The 25,934-nt window shown below is 27.5% G+C and overlaps 1 protein-coding gene across 1 annotated transcript in view; it reads left to right on the top strand.

Annotated features, from left to right (window-relative positions):
• The window catches only part of LOC135930210 (serine/threonine-protein phosphatase rdgC-like), a 96,733-nt gene that overhangs the window by 32,940 nt on the left and 37,859 nt on the right, over nt 1-25,934 (top strand). Inside the window, exons 6-8 of the mRNA XM_065466991.1 lie at nt 22,791-22,957; nt 22,999-23,035; nt 23,079-23,231. Of these exons, the coding sequence (XP_065323063.1) occupies nt 22,791-22,957; nt 22,999-23,035; nt 23,079-23,231 (357 nt within the window). The remainder of the gene's footprint in view (nt 1-22,790; nt 22,958-22,998; nt 23,036-23,078; nt 23,232-25,934) is intronic.

The raw sequence follows: 25,934 nt of genomic DNA, 5'->3' as shown, positions 1-25,934 counted from the left end.
AAGCCGCACAATTAATATATTTTCAAGATTCGTCTCACTCAAATAATCTATAAGGAGATAGTTTAAATTTAATTGTTGAAAAACATCTTTCTACACTAACTTGGGTAGCCCGCCCTGCCAATGTGATATCAAATAATTTACATAATTCTGGGTATCGATTACTCTGATTTATTCAAAAGTCTAAAATATTCATATTTTTATAGGTTTTTTAGAAAAATTGACTAAAATATTTATAATATTCTCCGATTTTTGTAACAAATTTTGTTTGTTACCATCTTTTTTTTAATAAGACTTTATCCTCTTCAGATGAAGATTCATTAACTGGCGTTGATTTATCTTCACTAGAATCCTGCTCTCTTATGACAAAGTTTAAAATTTTTTTTCATCAGTCAGAAGCACTTGATATCTAAATAATTTAGAAATATCTTATTATTTTTTAAATAGATAGAAAAATAAATATAGTAAAATAAATTTTTTAATTAAGGTAAATAAAATTATTAATTAAATTTATTTAAGATATAATAAAAACATACCTTAAATCTAGACATAGGCATTACAAAAAGAATCAATAATATTGGGCTTGATTGGTAGGAGATTAAACAAAGAATTATAAAAAATAATAATTAATATATATTTTTTTACGAATAGTTTTCTTGATAAATGATTATTCATTGGAAAAAATTGTATTTTAGTTTAAGAAATTAAAGATTTTAATTTATATTTAATTATTTGTAATAAGAAAACTGAGTTTAAGTTGAGGTCTAAGAAATTGAAAGTTGAGTTTAAGTTGATATCTAAAAAATTGGTGCTCGTGACCAGTGGATTATTCTAATTATTGCGGTTTTAAAAGGTAAAAAAAAAAAATTTATATTTATTTAAAAATAAAAATTGTAATTTGTATAAAATAAAATATGAAATGGGTTATTTGTTTAAGTTTGATATTGAGCCTCCTATGTTTGATAAGGTTTTCATTTATAGGGATTTTTATTATCAAGTTTCTTAATAAAAAGATTGAATTGGATTTAATTGGTCATTTATTTACAATATAGTTATTTTTAATAGTATGCATAAATTGCCGAAATAAAAAGATGTAAAAAAAATGATATAAAAAAATGCTACATCCGTAATTTATTTGAAAAGAATATTGGACTTGAAAATAGTTTAAAATTAGTTTTTAATGAAATCAAAATGATGAACCAAAAGTGGAAAATTTTAAAGGATAAGTCCGGAATGTGTGGAGAGATCGGTGGTTACACTCCAAGAATTAAAAAAAGTAACCAATGTTATATAGCATGATGTATGTAAATGATGAATCTTCTTCTTCTTCTCCGTTTTATGGCGGTTTCCAAGTTTACTCGCATCTATTTACCCAGTCATTTTTTGCCATATGTTTTGCATTACCATTCCAATCATTTCTATACCCAATCTTGCTCGCAATTCCTTGCTAGTTTTTCTCTCCCTCAGAGATACCCCACACATCCATCTAATCATCATCATCTCTGTTCTTTCTAATTTGGCTTCGCGAGTCGCTTTCATTGCCCATGTTTCACCGCCATAAACTAAATATCTCCTCACACAACTTACGTAAACTTTCCCCTTTAACTTCAGAGATGTGGAATTTAAATATCTATTGCCTAGAATTGAAAAAAAATTGGCCAATTTAAAAGGTGCAAAATATTTTTCCAAAGTTGATTTTTCTTCTGCGTATTTAAAGTTACCTTTAAAGGAGGATATTCATAAATTTACACAACGACTCCTAAAGGATTATTTGCCCTTTGTAGGTTACCGTTTGGATTAAGTGTGTCAGGTGATTTTTCAGCCTACCATGGCATTAGTTTTCCAGGGCCTAGAAGGAGATTTTATTATATGGATGATGTGTTAATTACTGGTGTAACATCGGAACAACATAATCAACGTTTGAAAGAAGTTGTTTTCAAAAGAATTCGTGATAAAGTTTGAGGGCCAACAGAGAAAAAAAGTGTTCTTGGGGTAACAAAAGTTATATATTTAGGACATCAAATGGGATGAAGGCTTTAGCAATTTAAAAAATATATCTAATATGATGCCGCCAACCAATAAATCGGAGGTTCAATCATTTTTGGATATGTTTAATTATTATCATAGATTTTTGAATGATTTTGCAAGGAGTGCACTACCTTTATATAAATTATTACCAAAGAGAGTTCATTTTGAATGAGCCAGTGAACAACAAATGGCATTTTAAATGTTAAAACAGAAAATTGGGGTTGAGCCTAATTTGGTGTGTTTTTGATTTAGAAATAATATTAGCACATGATGTATCTAACCTAAAGTGTTGAAGGTGCATTATTGCGTTTAATTGATGGTTTGGAAAGATCAATTTTATTATTTTTTTCACGAGTTTTTGAGAAGTGGAGAAACGATATTCGGTTATTGAACAGGAAGCTTTGGCAGTCTTTTTGGTTTAAACAAATGTCGGGAATCTTTAAGCCGAAAAAAATATGTAATTTATACCGATCATAAAACATTAATTCATTTATTCAAAAAGGATAATCGAGCATTAATGTTATCTCCCAGATTAAAATGTTGGTTGTTATTATTGAGAAGTTTTAATGTGGAAATTAGATATCGTCGAGGCAAAGAAAATTGTTTGCCAGTTATTTTATCAAGGTTGGGATCGAGTGAAGAAGATCTCGACTTTAATATAAATAAAGTAATGGATAAAGAGAAAGCATAAGTTTGTTCTCTTTTACATATGCTAAAAGGTGGTCCCACAAATTGGGAAGATCTTAAAATCAATACTATAAAAGATAAATTGAGTCAGATAAAACTATTACTAACGGAAAAAAAACCGTGGAAAAATAATTGAAATTTATAAAAAAATTGAAAAAGAATTGTCCGTGGTGGATGATTGTCTAACGCGAGGTATTGGTGCTGTAATTAAATAATGGAGTAAAATTGTTGATTTATTATACATGCCGAACATCAGGGTGGTGATGATATGAATTGGGCTTGTGAATATGTATGGTGGATAAAGATATTGAAAAAATTACTTCCCTGTAATAATATTTGATTACAAAAAAATTTGTCTCCATCTTCTCAATGGGCCTAGTATGGGTAAAGATATTGAAAAAAATTACAAAATATAATAACATTTGAATAATAAAAAAGTTGTTTCTATCTTCTTAATATGGCCTAGTATGGGTAAAGATATTAAAATTTGCGTTGACATCATAAATGACTTTACCATGTGGTATTTTTGTTGGACATTATAAATTAAAGAAAATTAAAAAAAGAGTGTTTATAAAAATAAAATTCCTTTGTATGGTAGACCCTGTGTCAGGCGAGTACGCAGCGGGGGAGGAAGGACAGGGGGACAAACTCCCCCCACCCCAATGCCAAAAAATGCAGATGCCGAATATATTTTTCAAAAATACTAATGTATATAGTAATTTATGTTTGGTAATATTTATTCCTATCTCATATTAAATATATATTAACTACATTTATTTATCACATTCATCTATTAAGTTATTTTAAATTAATTTCGATTTCAAGTTTTCATTGGCGTAATATTTACCTATTATTTTCAAATTTCTAGTGGCGTAATATTTATCTACCATTTTTAAATAATAAATTTTCTGAAACAAGAAAGTGCAAGCTTGTCCAACGAAATGGAGTCTCCGCCATCAAGCAGTAACTGCTTTTATGGAGTTAGAAGAGCCGATTATTATTGCTATTACTGAAATATCACAATGGCCTGAAAGAAATATTTCCTCAGAAGCAAGAAAATTATTGGATTCAATTTTCAAATTTTTTTTCTCATTAGAATGTATTATTTAATTATACAACTATTTTATGTAATACTTTTCAAAAACATGGCATTGACTTGATTAAAAAGATGAGAATAGCGGAGAGCATTTTATTAGAACTCTAGGAAATTAGGGCTAATGTTAATGAAGAATTTAAATTTTATATGTTATTGTTTAGTCAAAAGGATAGCTATACGTGTTTAATATATGTCTCCCTTGATTTGCAACAAGGCAAGCTCATCGTCAAAACATTAGTATAAGATCAGTAGAATATTATCTACAAATAAATGAAAGCTTTTTAATTCATCATGTTGCACTTACCAATCTGCAGATATTACTTCCACAAAAGCCTTCCCAATATTTTTCAGATGGTGATAGAAAAAAATAATATTTGTTTAATGCCTTATTAGCTGAATAGCTATGTTTAAAAGATTAACTAAGATATAGTCCCAAAAAAGGCTATGGATGCTTTGTATAATCTCAAACACAGTTTAGATTATATTCCCAATGTATTAAAATGATTATATATATATATTAGCAACTCTTCCCATTAGTAAACTAATGAGAGAACATTCTCTTTTTTAAGAAGAATAACAGAGCCTTGCATCGGCCAGGATTTTTTTTCAAAATTTTTTTCAGTCCAACCCTGGTTTTTTTTAAAAGACATTTTCAGGCTTAGCCCGGCTTTTTTTAAAGTAAAATTTTCAGGCCCGGCTCGGATATTTTAAAATTAATTATATTTATTTTTGATTTTTATAGCTAAATTCAAATATTTGGTTTTAAAATATACAGCCGGCCCCGGATAATTTTTTTTTTAAATTCAGGCCCTGCCCGGGTGTTTTTTTAAAAAAAAATTTGGGCCTGGCTCGGGTATATTTAAAAAAATAAAATATGGTCCGGCCCAGGAACTGGGCGTGCAGTTCTCTGAAAAACATACCTAAGATACAACTTCTGAAAGTGGATTGAATGGTTTGGATCTTTTAAATATTTATAGGCATTTGACGTCAAGCAAGGATGAGTAATTGAAAAATTAGCTCAATCCCAACGAAGGTTATTACATTGTAAATATAATACAAAATACAATTATTCCTTGTGTATTAATATTTATATTTCCAACATTTAAATTTTATACTTTATATATAAATTTTAAAGGCTCAAAAAATTCAAATTTCTAGTTTGGTTTATTTAAGTGATTCACATGGTGGTTATATTCACTTTCTATTTTAATTCACATTTATTTTATAGTCTTTTATAGTGTTGTTAATTTGCTTGGTTGTAAAATTTACGAACCAATTTTGTGCTCAGGCCTGCTCGGAGCACAGACCCTTGGTTCAAACCCGTGGTCGGACCCTTGGTTCAAACCCGTGGTCGGACCCTTGGTTCGGACCCGTGGTCGGACCCTTGGTTCAAACCCGTGGTCGGACCCTTGGTTCGGACCCGTGGTCGGACCCTTGGTTCGGACCCGTGGTCGGACCCTTGGTTCAAACCCGTGGTCGGACCCTTGGTTCAGACCCGTGGTCGGACCCTTGGTTCAGACCCGTGGTCGGACCCTTGGTTCAGACCCTTGGTTCAGACCCGTGGTCGGACCCTTGGTTCAGACCCGTGGTCGGACCCTTGGTTCGGACTCAGGGTTGTTTTTATTGTTAGATAATATAGATAGCCCTGCAAGCAAGTCAGTTTCGGGATTAAAAAATTTATATCTGGTCGAGTTATGGTTTAATTTATAAAATCCAAAATTATAGTTTACTGAGAATAAACGGAAGAAGATACTATAAAATTTAATAATAAAATTAAAATGCTTTTTGTTTAAATAAATTTAAATATTTTCAGACTCAGGGCTAAAGAAAGGAGGAAGGTGCTAGGCTAGTAGTGCCTAAAAATCAATTGGTATATATCAATAACTGAGATAGGGTTTTAGAATAAGTTACAATGGGCTCTAGCTAAATAAAAATTTAATTTGCATAGCCTCTACTTGGGTAAAAGAGTAAACATGTTTTTTTAATCACAGTTAGTGTTTGTGATTTTGTAGCGAAATATACAAAAATAAAATTTTTATAAGGAAAACTAAGAAAAATTATAAACCTTATTAATTTATTAATCTTATTCTAATTATAAATAAAAAAAGCTTTATTATTTTATTCTACATTAATCACAATAGTGTTGAAAATAAAAAATAATTTTTTTTTAACCCTTGAAAATGAAATATTATCATATAATTTCTTATAGCGTGGTGGCTGGTGTGTTATATAAATACATATTGTAAAAAAATCACATAATGTAATAAAATAATAATATACAATATCTTTAAAAAAAATATTTATAAAAAGTTTTATTGATGATTTATATAAACTGAAAGAGAGAAAGAATTAATATGTTGTAACACATTTTCATAATGTGAAAAAACATTCTTATATAGATTGTAAAAACATTTTGATAAAATTTTTTTAATAATAAGATAAGAAGAGTTTTTAAACTTTAATGAAGATTTACGTCAAAGTTATATATCGAATATAATTTTTTTATGTTTTGGACCCAAGTTTAAGTGGGAAAATGAGAATAAAAATTTTCTAAGATTTTTAGAATAATTTTTTTTTTAAATGCACATTATAAATTTTTTTAAATTTAAAGTATTATTACAATATATTAATGTTACTTTTATTAGTTATCTAAAGAATGGAAATCAGGATAAGAAATTTGATAATTTCTTAATAAACATAAGTGAAAGAAAATTCGAATTTAGGGTTTTCAGATAATTCTTATTTTTTTTTGGTTTTAAAATTAAATAAAACTTAAAATAACGCATACCAAAAATCATCGAGATGTGCCACCAACCATTCCATAACGGAAGCCCCCACACTTCAATTTAACTTTCCGTAATTATTGTAAAAACTTGTTGAGAAAAATACATCCTTTTTTAAAAAAACTTTTAAAAACTTGAAAAATTTTTTTGAGAAAAACATTATATTTTTAAAAACTTCCGGTAATTAACTTACATTAAAACCTATAATAATTCTTTCTTAAATTTGCGACAATTTTAATTTTAAACTTCTATATTTTATAATTCTTTTTAAAAAAACTATATTTCCATTTTTTTAAATGTCAAATTTTACTATCGCTAGTATTTTGAATCTATCTCCAGTTTCAGGTGTTAATATAATATTCTATTATTTACTAACCTAATATATTTTAGGCACTACTAGCACATTCCTCCTTTCTTTAGCCCTGAGTCTGAAAATATTTAATTTTTTTTAAATAAAAAGCATTTTAATTTTTATATTAAATTTTATAGTATCTTCTTTGGTTTATTCTCAGTTAACTATAATTTTGGATTTTATAAATTAAACCATAACTCGACCAGATATAAATTTTTTAATCCCGAATCTGACTTGTTTGCAGGGCTATTTTATCTAACAATAAAAACAACCCCGGGTCTGAACCAAGAGTCCGACCACGGGTCTGAACCAAGGGTCCGACCACGGGTCTGAACCAAGGGTCCGACCACGGGTCTGAACCAAGGGTCCGACCACGGGTCTGAACCAAGGATCCGACCACGGGTCTGAACCAAGGGTCCGACCACGGGTCTGAACCAAGGGTCCGACCACGGGTCTGAACCAAGGGTCCGACCACGGGTCTGAACCAAGGGTCCGACCACGGGTAACCAAGGGTCCGACCACGGGTCTGAACCAAGGGTCCGACCACGGGTCTGAACCAAGGGTCCGACCACGGGTCTGAACCAAGGGTCCGACCACGGGTCTGAACCAAGGGTCCGACCACGGGTCTGAACCAAGGGTCCGACCACGGGTCTGAACCAAGGGTCCGACCACGGGTCTGAACCAAGGGTCCGACCACGGGTCTGAACCAAGGGTCCGACCACGGGTCTGAACCAAGGGTCCGACCACGGGTCTGAACCAAGGGTCCGACCACGGGTCTGAACCAAGGGTCCGACCACGGGTCTGAACCAAGGGTCCGACCACGGGTCTGAACCAAGGGTCCGACCACGGGTCTGAACCAAGGGTTTGTGCTCGGGGTTCGTGCTCAGAGCTGGTTTAGTCGATTTTTAGACCAAAACCCCGGGTCTTGGTTATATACAACCAACCAATTAACAACACTATCTTTTATGTGCCGGTTTATATATATAATTTTTTTATAATTCATATAATATAAAATTGTGTATAAGAAATAGTTATTAGTCCTAATAAATTTATACTCGTTTAAATAACAATAATATTTCTTTAAAAAATTTATTATCCCCCCCCCCCCCCACATCCCAGACCAAATTCGTGCATACGCGCCTGCCCTCTGTCATTTTTATTTGATAGTCCAACGGAACAATGTACAATATTTTGTTTAAATAATAGTAAATGGCTGTCAAGTAGAAAGAAAATTTTTGTCCCAAAATTTTTATGCATCAAATTTAATAATTGTAAATTATTAAATAAATAATTGATAGTATTTTTACACAATGATTATCAGCATAAAAAATCAATAAAATAAATCATTTTTTTATTAAATTGTTATTTTATAAAGTTTGTAAAATAAAACTCGGTATTGTATATCATGCTACCATGCAAACCTAATCTCATTTGATTAATTTTAATTAATATTTATTCCAAAGAATGTGAACCTGAAAATTCAATAATTTCAGATATAAATCATAAATAAAAAAATTTTTTTGTGTTACAATTGACAGTCTGAAAGACAAATAATATGACCATCCTTTCAATCTGTAATGAATAAACAAAGCGATAATTCAGTGTCCAGGCCAACAAATACTTCAATGTAGCGTAACCGTGTAGCCAGACAGTTTTGGAACAATATACTATGATTATTAACCTTTTCATCTGACTTTATTGATGATAACTCGACAAATATTTCATTGATGTCGAATGACAATACCATAGTAATTATTCTCATAAATTCTACCATCATAAACATAAATATGATCTGGAAAAATCCTCTTAGTTTATGGCATGTCCTAGTATTTGAAAAATTTACAATATTTTTTTTAAATATAGATGTCAATCAATAATATTGCTCCTTATTGATTGGTAGGCCATTAAACAAAGAATTATGATAAATAAAAATAAATCATATATATTTTTTTTACCAATAATTTTCTTGATAAATGATTATTCATTGGAAAAAATTGTATTTTAAAAATGGAAAATAAAATTTTCAAGAATTAAAGATTTTAATTTATATTTTAATTTAATTAATTGTAACTGAGGTTAAGTTTTTGAAAGTGAGTTTAAGTTAACATCTGAAAAAATAACTATCTGTGACAATAAAATATAAGTTTTTTTAAGATTATTTTTGTATGATTGATATCTATTTTGTCCAGGTGCTACGCAAGAATTTGGTCGGGGGGGGGGGGGGATAATAAATTTTTTAAGAAATATTGTTTTTTAAAAATATCAAGCATAAATTTATTAGGACTATTAACTATTTCTAATACACAATTTTAAATTTATGAATTATAAAAATTATATGTAAAGAATCACTTTAATGACCCAAAATAGAAATTTGAATTTTTTGAGCCTTTACACAAAAGGTTTCTTAGGAATAATTGCATTTTATATGTTATATATTTACAATGTAAAATCCAATCTTCGTTGTGATTGAGCTAATTTTTCAATTATCTCATCCTTGCTTGTCGTATAATGCCATTTAAAAGATCCAAACCTTTCAATCTACTTTAAGATGTTGTACTTCTTGGTATGTTTTTCAGAGACCTGCAGGCCCGGCCCCCGGGCTGGACAGTATTTTAATTATTTTAAATATACCCCGGCCGGGCCCGAATTTTTTTAAAAAAACACCCAAGCCGGGCCTGAAAATTTTATTTAAAAAAAAGCCGGACCGGGCCTGAAAATTTAAAAAAAAAAGCCGAATCGGACCTAAAATTTTTTTAAAAAACTCAGGCCGGGCCATAAAAAATCTTTAAAAAAAATCCGGGCCGTGCCCTGCAAATGGTATTTAAAAAAAACTTAAAACTTTATTCGAATCTAAACTTACACACTAAAAAAAAATCTTAAACACAAACTAAGAAAAAAACAAAAACAAGTCAAACAAATTCCCGAAACTACAAAAATCACCAAACAGACAGGAAATATAACTCGCGAAGAATGATTTTCTTTATTAATAATTTCCGAAATAAAAGAAAAAATTTTCTAAAAAAAGAATAAAAAAAAAATATAATAATAATAATCATTATATAATACTTTTACATATATCTATATCATCTAATCTAGGTTGATTGGCATTCCGCGTTAACAAAAAAATATAAAACATTTACGTATTTACAAATACGACAGTTCTCTCATTAGTTTACTAATGATAAGAGTTTATAAACCCTTTTAATACATTGGGAATTTATTCTAAAATGTGTTTGAAATAATGCAGAGCATCCATAGCATTTTTTGGGACTATATCAACCATTGTTAATCTTATAAACATAGTTATTCAGCCAGTAAGGCATCATAAGATTTTAACATCTTCATAATAAAAATCTAACAAATATTTTTTTTTCTATCACCACCTGAAAAAGGTTGGGAAGGCTTTTGTGGAAGTAATATTTGCAGATTAGTAAGTGCTGCATGATGAATTAAAAATTCATTTATTTGGGTTATAAATGTATCTGTATTTAAGATACACTCTTCTACTGATCCTATATTAATGTTTTAACGATGAGCTTGCCTTACTACAAGGAGGGAGACAAATATTAAACACATATAGCTTTACTTTTGACTCAACAATAAAATATGAAATTCTTCATCAACATTAGCTCTAATTTCCTTGAGTTCTGATAAAATGCTCTCCCCTATTCTCATCTTCTTAATCAAGTCAATGTCATGTTTTTGAAAAGTAATACTTAAAATAGTTGTATAATTAAATAATACTTAAAATAGTTGTATAATTAAATAATACATTCTAATGAGAAATAAAATTTGGAATAACCATTGAATCCATTAATTTTCTTGCTTCTGAAGAAATATTTCTTTCAGGCCATTGTGATATTTCAGTAATAGCAAATAATTGGCTCTTCTAACTCCTTAAAAGCTGTTACTGCTTGATGGCAGAGACTCTATCTCGTTGGACAAGGTTGCAATTTCTTTTTCCCTGTTGGACAAGAAGTTTCAGAAATAATAATTATTGACTAGAAATTTGAAAATAATAAGTAAATATTACGCCGGAAAACTTGAAATCGAAATTAATTGATAAAATAATATAAATGTGATAATAAATGTAATTAAATATATATTTAATATGAGATACGAATAAATATTAACAAATATAAATTAATATAAACAATAATATTTTTGAAAAATATATCAGGCATCTGCATTTTTTGGCTTTGGGGGGGGGGGGATTTGTCCCCATGCCCCCCCCCGCTGAGTACGCCAATGATTTTGTCCTTAGCTTCTTGCAGGCAGTACGAGCTTTATAATAATATTAGAAACTGAGCAATTAAATGCATGATCCACCACAAGTTGTAAGGTATGAGACAGTGGTGTATCCAGGATTTTCCTATAGGGGGGAAATTTTTTTGGGGGGCTTTGCCTCCAAACCCCCTTTGGCCAGCTTTTTCCTCACCTTCGGCCGGGTCATATCTTTGATCTATTCTTTTAAATTATTTATAATTCAATAATAATTATATTAATATTTTTAATTTTTATTTGAATTTTGGTTCCTTTTATAAATTAATTATTTAGGAAATTTTTTTTTTAATTTTTAAATTTAAAATTTATTAATAAAGACAAATTAAATCTGACAAAATGATAGTATAAAAATAAATTCATGTCCAAAACATAATTCTAGAAAATTCAAGAAATTTAACAAACAAGGACTTCATAATACAAAGTATAATAATAGATATAATACAAATATAATAAATGCAAATGATTATATGAAGAAGAAGGGGGGGGGGGTTTAAATAATTTAGAGAAGAAGAAGAAAATCAGATTAATCGGCTCCTCGGGGAATGAACCTATGTCTTGTAAAATTAGATTTTATAATCTGAATTCCTATGCGTTGACGTAAGTAGTCGCTTTCTTTTGGGTCTCCTGATTACTAATTCGCGCTTATGAATATAAGAAGAAATAAAAGTTATAACCCAATTTTTATTTTAAGTTAGGTATATTATAGATAAATTTTTTTTAAAAAATATAAAATTGAAATAAAGTTTAGTGTCAATTTTTTTTTTATATAAAATTTGCTTTAAAAACTAGCCTCAGCTTAAATTCTCATATAATATAAATATAAAATTTTTTTGATTGAAAATTCCAGGGATTTGAACTCAACCTGAACCGAGTAAACCCGGGTTTTTGATAAAAAAATCTGAACCCGAACCGAACCTGACTGAACCCCATTTATAAAGTTTTTAAAACCCCGAACCGAACCTTTATGAACCCGAGTTCAGGCGGGTTCAGTGTATTGTTTAAAATCATATATTAAGATATTTGTATAATTGTTAATACAAATTTTAATAATATAATTGAGATTTTATAATATTATAATACCTTTTAAGTGAAGTGATAATAAATTTTAAACAACTTAATTCATTTACGCCATTTTTTAATTTTTTTTAAAATTTATTTTCAAAGATTCCTATTATTGGAGTGTTAAATAAATTTAAAGCAATTAAATACATTCACGCCATTTATTTTTAATTTTTAACTTAGTCTCAAAGATTACTAATTAAAGGAATGAACAAGTCATAGTAAAAATTATTATATTGATTTATTTTTTGTTCAGATTAATTTTTAATATATATTAATGAAGTGTATAAAAATCATTTTCACATTTGAAATTCATTCTCTCACCTCATAGATCGAGGATGAGTGAACAACTCCTGGATGCTAATCCGTCTAAATAAAATTTTAAAAATTGATATATGACTGTTTTGTATTTTTAAATGTATTTTGCCTATAAATAAAATAAAAAATTTATTTTTATACCAAATTTATGTCTACTTTTTTAAAATATAATTCATAAATTCTTAAACCCGAGCTGAATCCGGAACCAAACCCGGGTTCAAAAATATTTCCATAAACCGAACCCGAACCAAACCCACATTTTATTTTTTTACTTAAACCGAACCCGAACCGAACCCGGGGCTAAAATTTTGCCGGGTTCGCATCCCTGGAAAATTCTAATTGTAGTGAGTATAAAATATTGACTAGAAAATTTTTTAAAGAACAAGTTTTTATAACTTATTAAATACAATATTATATAAAAAATTTATTAAATACTAGAATTATAATGCGATTTTTAATTTTCGTGGGAATTTTTCCAATTCATCAAGAATTTTCTTTGTCGTTGGAAATAAATCTCTGTGGATATTTAACATAGCTAACCCATTTAGCCGAGAAGTAGTATTTTGTAAATAAGTTTTCAACCTTCTCAATTTGAAAAAGGTCCTTTCATTCGTATATGTTGTAATAGGCAAACATGCAAGAACCTTCAAAATAAATTAAGCCTCCTTATACCGATTGAGCGCATCAATAGCAGCTCAGGTAAAATAATAAACGTAGTAAATATTTATACCACAATTCGAATTCACTGATTAAATTGATTTCAGTATCAACATCATAGGAATAAAATTTTGCTAAATATTTAATTATACCAATAATGGCATCAGAAAACGAAGAAGGGTCTTTAGGTAATAAAATTTGAAGATTACCAAAGACTTGTTTTTTATCTAAAAACCGTACTTTAATTTGCGATAAAAAAGTATCTGAGAATGGAATGAAATTGGATATTTTATAAGATTTAATTCAACGTCTATATAAATATTATGAAATATTCAACTACATTCATTCTTCCTGTCCACATTTTCCTCCAAATCAATAACTTGAACCAAATTATTTCTACATAGTAGTGAGCTATAGGAAAATAATTTATTAATGCAACTAGCAGTAAGGATAAACTCTGCTTGATATTGAAAAATTTTGATGGGGGAGGGGGTCCGGGGGTCGGGGTAAAATTTTTTATTATCTTAAAATAATATTTAGAAAAACAGTCAAATTTGCTATGGGGGGTGAAATTTCCCCCCCATTGGTTACGCACCTGGTATGAGAGAAGCTCATCATAATATTATATTGAGAATAAAATTGATTGTTAATTTATTAGGTTCATTTGTAAAACTAGTAAAATAATTAATTTAAAATATCTATTTATTGGTTCTTCTTCATCATTTCAGACATTTGATTGTCATCATCACTTCCTCCATAAATAATTTTACCATCTTATTAAGATTTGTCCCATTGTCGGTTTTTATATTGTATATTTATGATGTTTTGATTTCATAATCCTTTAGAGTTTTAAATTTTCTGCAGTGGGCTTGTTAGTGTAGAACAATTTTTGTTTTTGAATATACTGAAGATCAATCCCAATAATTGACCTGTCTAGACGAGTATAATCAATTTTTAGAAATATAACTTAGCATTTTTTTTTGATTATATTTTGCCGAATATTTAAGGCTTAGATTGAATATTTTGATAATTAATTTTAATATTCTCATGCTTTCTAATATAAGATCATGATTTTTTTTAAAAACCGCTATCATCGATTACTTTAATGGCCTGCCATTAAAAGTGACCAACTCAGTATAAGCAACGATTATTATTTTAGTTTTACTGTTATTGTTTGTTCTTTTAAGCTTCTTCTATCGTCTCTTGGCTTGATAACATCTTAAACCTTTTTATTTTATTGGCTTTTGTTGTGATATTTTGTTAATTTTATCGAATTTTAGAGGTGGTTTCTTTTTTGTGACGCTCAAGATTTGCTCCATGATGGCCTTTTTCATTTATTTAACAATCAGTAATATTAAATTTTAATGATAGCAATATAATAAAGTTTATAATAATTGACTGACACTAATCAATCAAACAATTCGAATATAATTAAAATTTTTGCAATATACTAGTATACATTATTTTATAAGTGTAAAATCATTAGGCTCTAACCGGTTCAGAGGTATTTTAGCGGTTTAAAAACGGTTTTTAGAGGTTTAATGGTTCGGCTTGGATCCCTGCCTAAAATCCCATTAAAATACCAAAGTCGCATATTTGTCATAGTATATAATGCAAATATTAATTTTATTTCAATCAGAACTTTAATATCACTTAAACCCAAATTTTGGAAATGTAACCCATGAAATCGCATCAAATTTGTGAACCGAAATCTGAATTCTTCCCAAAATTTTATTAATCAGATTCGATACAATTTTTCTAAAATATTTTTAGCCACACCTACCAGATTATAATCTCTGCATAAAACATCTACAATCTATGATACATTAATAATATTTATTTAAAATTTTAAAATAATTACCTAACATTTTGATTTTTAAATTTATAGCTAATTCTATTTTACAGTTTAATATTTATATTAGAAGACTTTTATAGTATGATAATTTTGTTTTATAAAAATCTAATCTCAATAAATACAATTTTTTTTTAAATTTCAAAAACAAAAATGATTTTTAAAAATAAACATAAAAAATTTCCACCAGTTGCCACACGATCGCATATATATTATTTTTTAATAAAAAAAATATGGAATTTTTTTCATTATAAAAAACTTTAAAAATATTAAATACAAATATGAACAATATTGAATTAAAAAAACAAATAAAGATATATTAAAAATGAAATAAATCTATGAAGAAAAACATTAAAAAGAACTAAAAAATTATTAAAAAAAGGTACATATCACCCTTGAGAAGAGTTAATGCTTAAAAAATTGGGCCAGCATGATAATTTGAGCAGTCAGGCGAGATAAGGTAAAGGCTGAAAGAGAGAGTTGTAGTGGGGATAGGATACCAATACCAACTGACTGACTGGGAAGGGTAGCCTGAAGCCAGGATCGGAAAATTTTATATTTAGGAGTCACTTAATATGGTTTCATGAGAAACTAATAAATCGTGCATTTGAAGATCGGTGAGAATCTAAGGGTGTAGATATTTTTGCGTATATTAAAATAGTTTTTGATTATAAAAAACGATTGATGGGCGGGGAGATAGTCAAGTAATATTTTTTTAGACAAATTGTAAATGGATTTGTTATAAAGAGTTTCGATAGACTTTTCACCCCCTATCGGTGATCCAAGATGTGTCATTTCGTCGTTGATGACGTGGTATGTTATGTCTAAAAGAATGGGTGTAGGATTTAGGAAGAAAATCTCACATTTGAGGAGATTGAGTGAAAGACCTGTAATATGTGAGTGATCCTCAATGATGGGAGGGATGGACAGTTTGTGAAAAGGATGCCCGTAAGGAATCTAAGGTAAGGATTGATTTGGATTGAATTTCCTTCTGTGGATTCCAATGCAAAAGAGAACAGGACCTATGGTCCCAGTTAAATTCCCTCTTAAGATTTGATTATGTTATTATTGTTTTTAGAAATGTAAGGCTTGAATAGCTATGGGGAATATATGAAGAGTATTCAGGATATTTGTTGCAAAATAAAAGAATGAAGTTTTGACAGAATTATATTTAATAACCTGGTAAGGTTCTGTAAAAGAGCTTCTTAATAATTTAGTTTTAAATATAACTATGTCTTGTGGTGTATATATGCTTCAACATGATATTATTTATAGGAAGATATATTTATATCTTCTCTGGTGTTCTAACAAATTTATTTTTACTATTCAAACTAAAGAAGGTGAAATGTTTGAGACATTGTTGACATCTTTTTGAAGGTTTAAGATTATGATTGATAATTTTATAAATTTAAAGACTGAATTTTGATAGGAAAATCCAAGGTATAGTGGAAAACGATATAATGAGAACATCTATTTTAGGGATGGATTTTTAAAATATTAAAAAAAATAAATATATAAAAATATTAAAATAGGATAAAGAAAAAAAATATTATAAAAAGTTAAATTAAAAAACAATAATAATAAAAAAAAAAATTTATTATTAGTTTAAATGATTTTTGATATAATTTTTTGGTATCACTGAAACTAGGGGATATTTTTAAGGCTGTGTCCTAAATTAAAAAAAAAAATTACTCAAAAGTTTTGCGAAATGCACAACTTTCGTGGGAAGGAAGGAAGGAAGGAAGGAAGGAAGGAAGGAAGGAAGGAAGGAAGGAAGGAAGGAAGAAAGAAAGAAAGAAAGAATAACATTATTCAAAAATATTAATAAAACGGAAAAATCTTTAGTCAAAGAGATTGAAATCAAACGGTAATTTATTTATTATTATATATTATTATTTTATGAAATTCAAAATTATTAGTGAGTTAGAATTAATAAATATTTTAATCATTAATATATATCTATAATTTTTTAAATATTTTTCATTTTTACTTGCATTTTATAGAACAGAAGAAATAGAAATACAAAAGTTAAATAAGGCTGAGCATGAAAAAAATGTACAAATACAAATTGAAGGAAAAAATGGTAAAGGTAGGTAGCATATATTTTATAAAAATAGGTTAGGCATTGATATTGATAATGAAATAAATTTAATCAGTGAATTCGAATTGTGGTATAAATATTTACTACGTTTAGCTATTTTACCTGAGCATGCTATTGATGCGCTCAATCGGTGTAAAGAAACCTTGGCTCAATTTCCTAAAATTTTGAAGTTGTTTTTTTGCATATTTGCCTATTACAACATGTACGAATGAAAGGACTTTTTCCAACTTGAGAAGGTTGAAAACATATTTACGAAGTATACTTCGAATCTTGGATAAATGTGTCAACTCTGTTATATATCCTGAGAGATTTGGTTCCAACGACAAACGAAATTCTTGATAAATTGGCAACATTTCCACGAAGATTAAAAATCACATTATAATTATAGTATTTAATAAATTTTTTTGTATAATATTGTATTTGATAAGAAGTTACAAAAAACTTGTTTTTTAAATTATTTTCTAGTCAATATTTTATACACACTACTATTAGTATTTTCAATAAAAAATTATATTCTACTTATATTGTTTGAGAATTTAAGCTGAGGCTAGTTTTTAAAGCAAATTTTATAAAAAAAATGACATTAAACTTTATTTCAACTTTAAATTTAAAAAAACTTTATTAAATATAATATACCTAACTTAAAATAATAAAAAATAGGCTTGTAATATCCATAAGCACGAATTAGTAAATAAAAGTTAAAAATAGAAATATAATTATTATTAAATTATGAATAATTTAATAGAGCTAAAACATAAGACCAGGTCAAAGGCCGGGGGAAAGCTGTCCGAAGGCCAGGTAAGAGGGGGTTGGGGGCAAGCCCCCCAAAATTTCCCACCCCCCTATAAGAAAATCCTGGCTACGCCACTGATGTGAATGATTTACTACTTCCATATTTTATTTTATTTGAAGATAATCATGAATGCCAAATTTAAACACTTATATAAATCCTCAGAAACTAATATTACTCATATATATAAATATTTAAGGCTGATGGCTTATTACAAAATATTATTATTGATAATGAGGGCAATCATTGTACACAAATTAATTATGAAGAATACCCTTATTCCAAAATATTTTATATACAGTTTTTAATTACCATTGAATATTTAAATATGTCAAAGTTATAGCATTTATTTATAAATATTCAATAAAAAATGTTTTTTGATTATATTGTATAAGTGAGTGATTTGTATTTGGAAGAAGACTGCTAAAATGACTTAAATCACATTTTATAAAAATTCATTAAACAATAATAATTTTTATTATAAAAATATACAAAATTATAAATATGAAGATAATATACAAAATTATAAATATGAAAATAATATACAAAATTATAAATATGAAAATAATATACAAAATTATAAATATGAAGGGAAAATTTCATTTAAATTCAAAAATTTGTTTCTGATTGACTATATCATAACATATCTTGTGTGTTTGGCTCTAAATCCTAAGATATAAATTATTATATAGTTCTAATTTAATGTTATAATACTTGTGATGATATTTGTACATTTAACATATCTTGGATGTTTGGCTCATAATCCTAAAATATTGATTACTACATAGTTCTAATTTCTTGTTATAATACATGTAGAGATATTTGTATATTAATATCATCCTTAGATTGTTTCAACTAAAACTTGCTTCAGTATGCTTACATATATACTCCACATTTTCTTTTAGCTAGTAAAAATCTTCAATAAATTTAAGGTGCAGCACCTGAACCTAAAATATAAAATAATATTTATATAATCTCGTCCCATTTGACTTTACTTGTAGTTGTATCTCTATATAAGGTCACTAATACATCACAAATGTTTATAAGGTCTTATATTTTCCATCAACCACAAATGTCTATAGGGTCTTATATTTTCCATCAATTGAAATTCGTTCGCCATTTTTATTGGCGCAATTTGCAAAAGTTTAATAATAAAAAGATAAAAGTTTTACGAATCGTAAAATTTTTAATAATCACGTAATTTGCGCAAAATCGAAAAAATCATTTAGGCCAACATTTTAATTTTCCATTAAAAATGGCTTATATTATTTTTTTCGCTAGATTCGCGCAAATTGGGCGATGCAATTATTATTCAATTTTTGATATTTAGGATACAAAATTTATTTATACATTTGTTTGTGCAATGTTAAAATAATTATAAAAAATAAGATATAAAACAGAAAATTTTTTTAGTGTTAAAATTTAAAAATAACAAATTAAGCGAACATGTAACACTAATAAAAATCAAAATATTTATGAATTTGGGCCATTTTTTTAATCCGACCCAAAATTTAGATCGTTTACCTGACTCAAAATCGATGACAATTTTTTCGATTAAGAGCCGACTCGAGTTGGCTCCAATAAATATATTAATAAAATGAGTAGAAAAGCTAATTAAAGTCTCTTTCAGACTAATTTATTTAATAATCATTTTAATGGGGCGGGTCAGAAATATTTATAATTTTAGCATCAAATTAAAGCTAATAAAAATAATTTGGTATCAATACTGATCATCTTTCCAAATAGGTAAGCCTAGATCTTAAGGGGTCTGGAATGACTTTAACTTTTGACGACGTAAAAATTCAACATAGGTATCAATCGAAAGTTAGTTAAAATATATTTTATTAATAATCATGGATCCTAGAATCATGAGGAATATTTAAAATAAAAACAAATTAAATTTATAGTTTTAATTTTAGCATTATTAAAAATGAGTGTTAAATATTAGGAAACAGTTTGCCTTCATTAAATTTTCAAAATTATTCAAATTATTTTAAATTATTGTTAAATATTTAAATAAATATGAACTGTTAAAAAATTGTTAAATATTTTAACTTCTCGGTGATTTAATTTTAAAAAAAATATATCAATTAACCTAGAAAATTAATAATAATAAGAATTTAAATTATTTTTTTTAAATAAATAATTGGAATTTGTGACTAAAATAAATAATGGAATTTGTGACTAAAATAAATAATGGAATTTGTGACTAAAATAAATATTGTGTGTGATGTAAAAACCGTAGGTCCAGTCCAAATATTATTTCATTTTTAAAATTTTGGTTCCCTTAAAATTAAATTTATCAATTAACCTAGAAAATTAATAATAATAAAAATTATAATTAAATTTTTGTGACTAAAATAAAGAATGCTATGCATTAAGGAGCGTCAGACCAGACCTAGAAAATTCCAAAAATTAATATGATTTTATTTCTAAAATTTAAGATTCAAAATTTTAATATCTCGGCGATTAAATTTAAAAAATTGTTTTATCAATAACCTAGAAAATTTATAATAATAAAAACTTAAATTATATTTTTGAAATAAATCAGTGAATTTGTGACTAAAATAAATATGGTATAAACCGTATCAATGTGTTTAAAATGATTAAATTTATATAAGCCATATAAATAAAATTATGTATATAAATAGTTTATAGTAAATCTAGATGGAGTCCTTTTCTAATTAATTCAGAATTCAAATTTACCTATGATATGTATAGTAACGTCAATATAAAATCAAATTATAGTTCTGACCCAAACAAGAGGCGGAAAAAATGTAATGAACTAAAGGTTCTAGCCTAGTTCATCAGCTCCTTTTTGTTTCAAGATTAGATGCATTATCTAAAACTGATAGCGGAGTTTGATTGATTGTAGATTTCTTGGTGCTTCGAAAATTAAAATAAATATATCAATGAGATGCGAAATATCCGCCCATTCTCTGCATATATTGAAGATCCTTTTTCAGACGCCGTTGTCTGCAAGCTGGATTTTAAAAAGGCTTTTAATTCAATATCAAGAAATTATTTTTAAACATTATTTATGAAAAATTTCTAATGTATGCAATATTTATTGAACAGTCATTGGTCATAGAACACCTCTCAAATTTGGGTATTATACAATTCGTTCTGGGTAGGGTTTAACAAGGAATCCATAGCATCGTTCCCAAAGATTCCCAAGGTAACAAATATGGGCATAAAAATGGCATTCTTAAACTATTTGTTCTTTTTTAAAGTTTGGGCATGGGGGTTGGGTAAAGTTTGAAATGCTTGAATTAGCCGAGATATCCATACATGTATTGTCCCAGTTTAGGGGAAGGCCCTTAGACCAATGTTTTAAATTATATAAATGTTTAGAAAAAGATGAAGGGTCTGAATATTAAAAATAGTGTGTGATTGGCCTTAAAAATATCAATTAGAGTGGCATGGCCGAGTATTCAAAGCCTCCACTTATAGCGAATTCCATTTAATGGGGTTTAAAAAAATCGAAAGTGGCTAATGCATAATTTATTTAACAATATCTTGTAGATATAACTTCTGATATTATCGAGGTCTCCTTCCTATTTTAAAGGATTAAATGGCTATCATTATTTATATAATTCTTGGATTATATTATTTTTTATTTTAGGATTGAAGGCCTCAATAATTTTCCCTTAAGGGTGTAGTGTGATAATTTGTGTGGAGATAATTATGAGGGTGCTAGTCAGATGCAAAACTCTTGATCTTGTGTGAAATTAACTTTGCCCGAGAGTTCCAATCCCCATGAACCATATTCTAATACAACATTAAACAAGAATAAAAATAAAAATGAAATTAATTTATAAGAACTATATTTTGAATCTTAACATTCACTCTGAAAACTAGGTTAAAATTAATATTTAATTAAAAAATAAGATAAGATATAATATATAATTAAATTATGGACAAAACCTTAACTCAATATTAGTTTTCAATAAAATTTAATCCATTTTTATGGGTAATATCATCTCTGACATCATAATTTTGTACTTATATCATATTTTGCACTCATATTATAATTTTTTACTTATCATAATTTTGTACTTATATAATTTTTCACTTAAATCATAAATGCATTTATATCATCATAATTTTACACTTATATCATGATTTTGCTCTTATATCATAATTTTACATTTATAACTAACTTATATTTTAAATAGTAAAATGTAACGTTAAAAAATCATTACTTTAATAGATATTTTTCAGAAATAACAAATGACCTCTCTTAAAAAACGCCGTTAGTATATAGAACATAGAGTTAATATAAAAAAAATTGCCAAATTTGTTTAATAATGTAATATTTATATTTAAAGAATCATTGGATTATATTTGTAAGGGTTGGTTGGTGAAAATTATAATATATAATATTTGCTCACAATTGCAGAGCTTATTTTTAAACTTTAATCTATTTGAATTAAACAAGAATTTTACATCAAAAATGACATAATAATACTTTTTCCAATGAATTGCCAAAAAAATTGGGTTAAGAAAAATTAAAAAGTTTTTTATTACTTTTGATCTGTGGCCCTAAAAAGGTCTTTTTTTATTGTATTCCTCTCCAATTTTTAAGATTAAAACGTGAAGAAATGGCATTTTAAATTTGAATGTTATATAAAAAGCAATTCTTTATTTGACTAAGCTATTCTCCTTTTAATGTATAAACTTAAGTTATTCCTCTGAGCATTAAATTATTTTTCTTTAGAACGATTAATCAATAAAATTTATAGGGAATCATAAGAAAATATTACTATATCTTTTTTATAATCAGAATGGTTTTCCATCAAATCAAAATCCATATGTATTTAATGGTGACTATGTGGATCGAGGTAAAAATTCATTAGAAGTAGCATTAATAATGATGTCGTATTTTATATTGTATCCTGACTCTGTTTACCTTAATAGAGGTAATCATGAAGATTGCCTAATAAACCTGAGGTAAAATTATAATTCAAATATTTATCATTTCATTTATTAAGGTATGGTTTTCAAAAAGAAATAATCTACAAATACAAAGTAAATAAAGCAATTTGTTATAAAATTAAATTAAATAATGTAGAAACATGAATCTGGGAAAATAATAGCATTGTTTTCAGATTTTTTTCGTTGGATACCCTTAGGTACAATAATAGATAATAAGATTTTTGTCTGTCATGGGGGCATATCAGAAGATACAGATCTTGCCTATATTCAAACAATAAAAAGATATAAAGTAATAATTTTCCAAATTAAAATTTACCACGATTAATTTTTTCATAAATTCAGCAGTAGCCCCATTAGGGGGGTGAGTGGATCGAACCCCTAAAAATTTGATGAGCCCCCTCGATTTTTCAAAATATTTTTTTTATACCACTAAAAAGGGATAATTTTGGATAATGTTAGCTAAATGGAAAAATATAATTTTGGATAATGTTAGGTAAAAAAAAGGTTAATTTTGGATAATGTTGTAATTAATTTTAGATAATGGTAGCTAAAAAGGGGTAATTTTTTGAGTCCCCTGAGGGTGTAAAGGCTAATAACGCCCCTAAAATGCAGTAATGCAGATAGAGAGTTTGAACTATCAATAAAGTCATATTTATTGGAGAGTCATAAAATTGACCAATAAAACTTTAAATTTTTAATAGTTAGTATTATATGCTCCAATAAAAATACAATAATATAGTTAATTGTAAATAAGTCATCTTTAAATTGACAAAAATATTTGTCCTTCGTCTCACTTCAAAATCGTTTAACTAACAAAATTTTCATGATGCATTTTTTGCAAGTTTATTAATGTTTTCTATCATATCTAAAAAGCTCTTAGGTAATAATCAATGGAAATGCCTTATTTCATCATTATAATTATTTGAAACTTCTATAAAGCTTGGGCAAAAATATGTATATATATTCCACAATCTACTTTATAATTTTTGCATTATTTGAATGATTGTTTATTCATGTTTTAGATAAGATTAGGTATATTTCATTGATTTAATATTTATTTTAGAAATTTTATTTTAATTATAAATAAACTAGTAAATAGCCCATCAAAAATGACGGAGAATGAGAATTCCCTCCTTTATTTAAAAATAATATCTAATTTTATTCTTTATTACCACTCCCCTCTTCAGGCCAGGACCAATCCTTAAAAACCAAATGTAAATGCTATGTTTTGAGTCAAAATATATTTAAAGCTTTTGCTTGATACCCATAACAATATTATTTGTTAATATATTAATGATCACATATGCCTAATATTTAATATTAAAAAATTCCCAAGCAAGGTCCACGGCCATAATAATTTTGAAAAAATTTCCCCAAGCCAAATCAAAGATCATGATTTTGATAGTTGAGAACTGAAATAAAATATTTAAAAAATCATAATGAATTTAAAAATACAATCAAAATCAAAGTTTCATGGTCATTGAATTTTTGATCAGGCCGAGCCCAGGCCTGCCAAAAAATTTGGTTTAGGTCAATGTCTGACCCATAGTTAATATCAAAAAAAAATTCCCAAGCATCCAAGCTGATAATAATTTTGAAAAATTTTCCTCAAGTCCAGCACAATATAATTTATAAAAATATTTTTCAATACCTTCCTGACCCATAATAATTTTGATTTTTTCCCAAGCCTGGAGATAGGTAAATCTCTAAAAACCATATCAATTTTTTTTCTTTTTAATCCCGCTCAATCCTACTTCAAACCAAGGCCAACCCATCAAGACTAAGAGTGAATACTATTTTTTGAGTAAAAATATATTTAAATTAGCTTTTACCTGAGACCCATATAAATATTCTGTTAAATATTACACCTATGCCTAATATCTATTTTTAGAAAAATTCCCAAGCCAGGTTCATGCACGTCATAAGTTTGAAAAATTTTCTCAAGCTTGCCAAAGACCATAACAATTTTGGTATTTGAAGAACTGAAATAAAATATATAAAAGTCATAATTCATTTAAAAATACAATCAGAATTGGGGGACATTGTTGTTAAATTACAATAGAAATAAATGGCAAAATTTTATGAAAATTGCATAGGACTTGGTTTTTTGATCAAGCCTGGCTATGTCTGATAAAAAAAAATTACAGGCCAATGTCTAGCCCATATTTAAAATTAATAAATTTTCAAGCATCTCTATTTTAAATTTTACCCAATATGATTTTTATCACAATTTTAATTTTATTGTCCTCATCATTACGTCATCTCATAATTAGGTCAGCATTATGTCATATTATAATTGTGTCAAGTCATCGTGACATCATGATGAGAAAAACCATCCAATAATTTGTGATAACTTAGTTAGGCCAAGGCCGCGATAGTTTTCTTTAGTTTACTAAATTTAACTTTTGGTAGTTATTATAGAAAAAAATTAAAACTAAATATATTTATAAATTTCCTAATTTTTAAACAAAATATCTTGCTATAACATAAATAAACTTTGGTATTTAAAGGTTGTAACCGAATTTTCTTAAATAGTGTCAAACCTGACTAATTTGGGCACTTTTGGGATAAAGATTTATATTAGGACTCAAAATTTGGTCAAATTAGAGAGGCCCAAATTATCAAGAGGAAATAAAAATAAAATTACATATATAAAGCGTGTTATGATTTAAATAAACTATTTCTATTACTGTAAAAAGCTGAATAGTAAAATAATCTATTACTTACATATATTATATTCTATAAGGTTAAATAAAATATATATTATATTCAACATTTAGCCAGCAGAAGAATATTAATCTAATTTTTCTAAGATTATTCAATTAAACAGTCTCCGATTTTTGTATTTATAAAATTAGGGGTTAAATATATTTTTATTTAAGGTGACAATATGTGAATAAATACAGATAATTTTTAATTTTTCCATATTAACATTTAAACTCAAATTCCCAAATTTTTTTAAACGGGCTCAGGTCGGACTAAAACAAAAAAT

This window comes from Gordionus sp. m RMFG-2023, chromosome 5 (genome assembly GCF_954871325.1).
Source record: "Gordionus sp. m RMFG-2023 chromosome 5, tfGorSpeb1-WG-v2, whole genome shotgun sequence".
NCBI lineage: Eukaryota > Metazoa > Nematomorpha > Gordioida > Chordodea > Parachordodidae > Gordionus > Gordionus sp. m RMFG-2023.
This window is presented reverse-complemented; position numbering and strand designations above follow the sequence as displayed.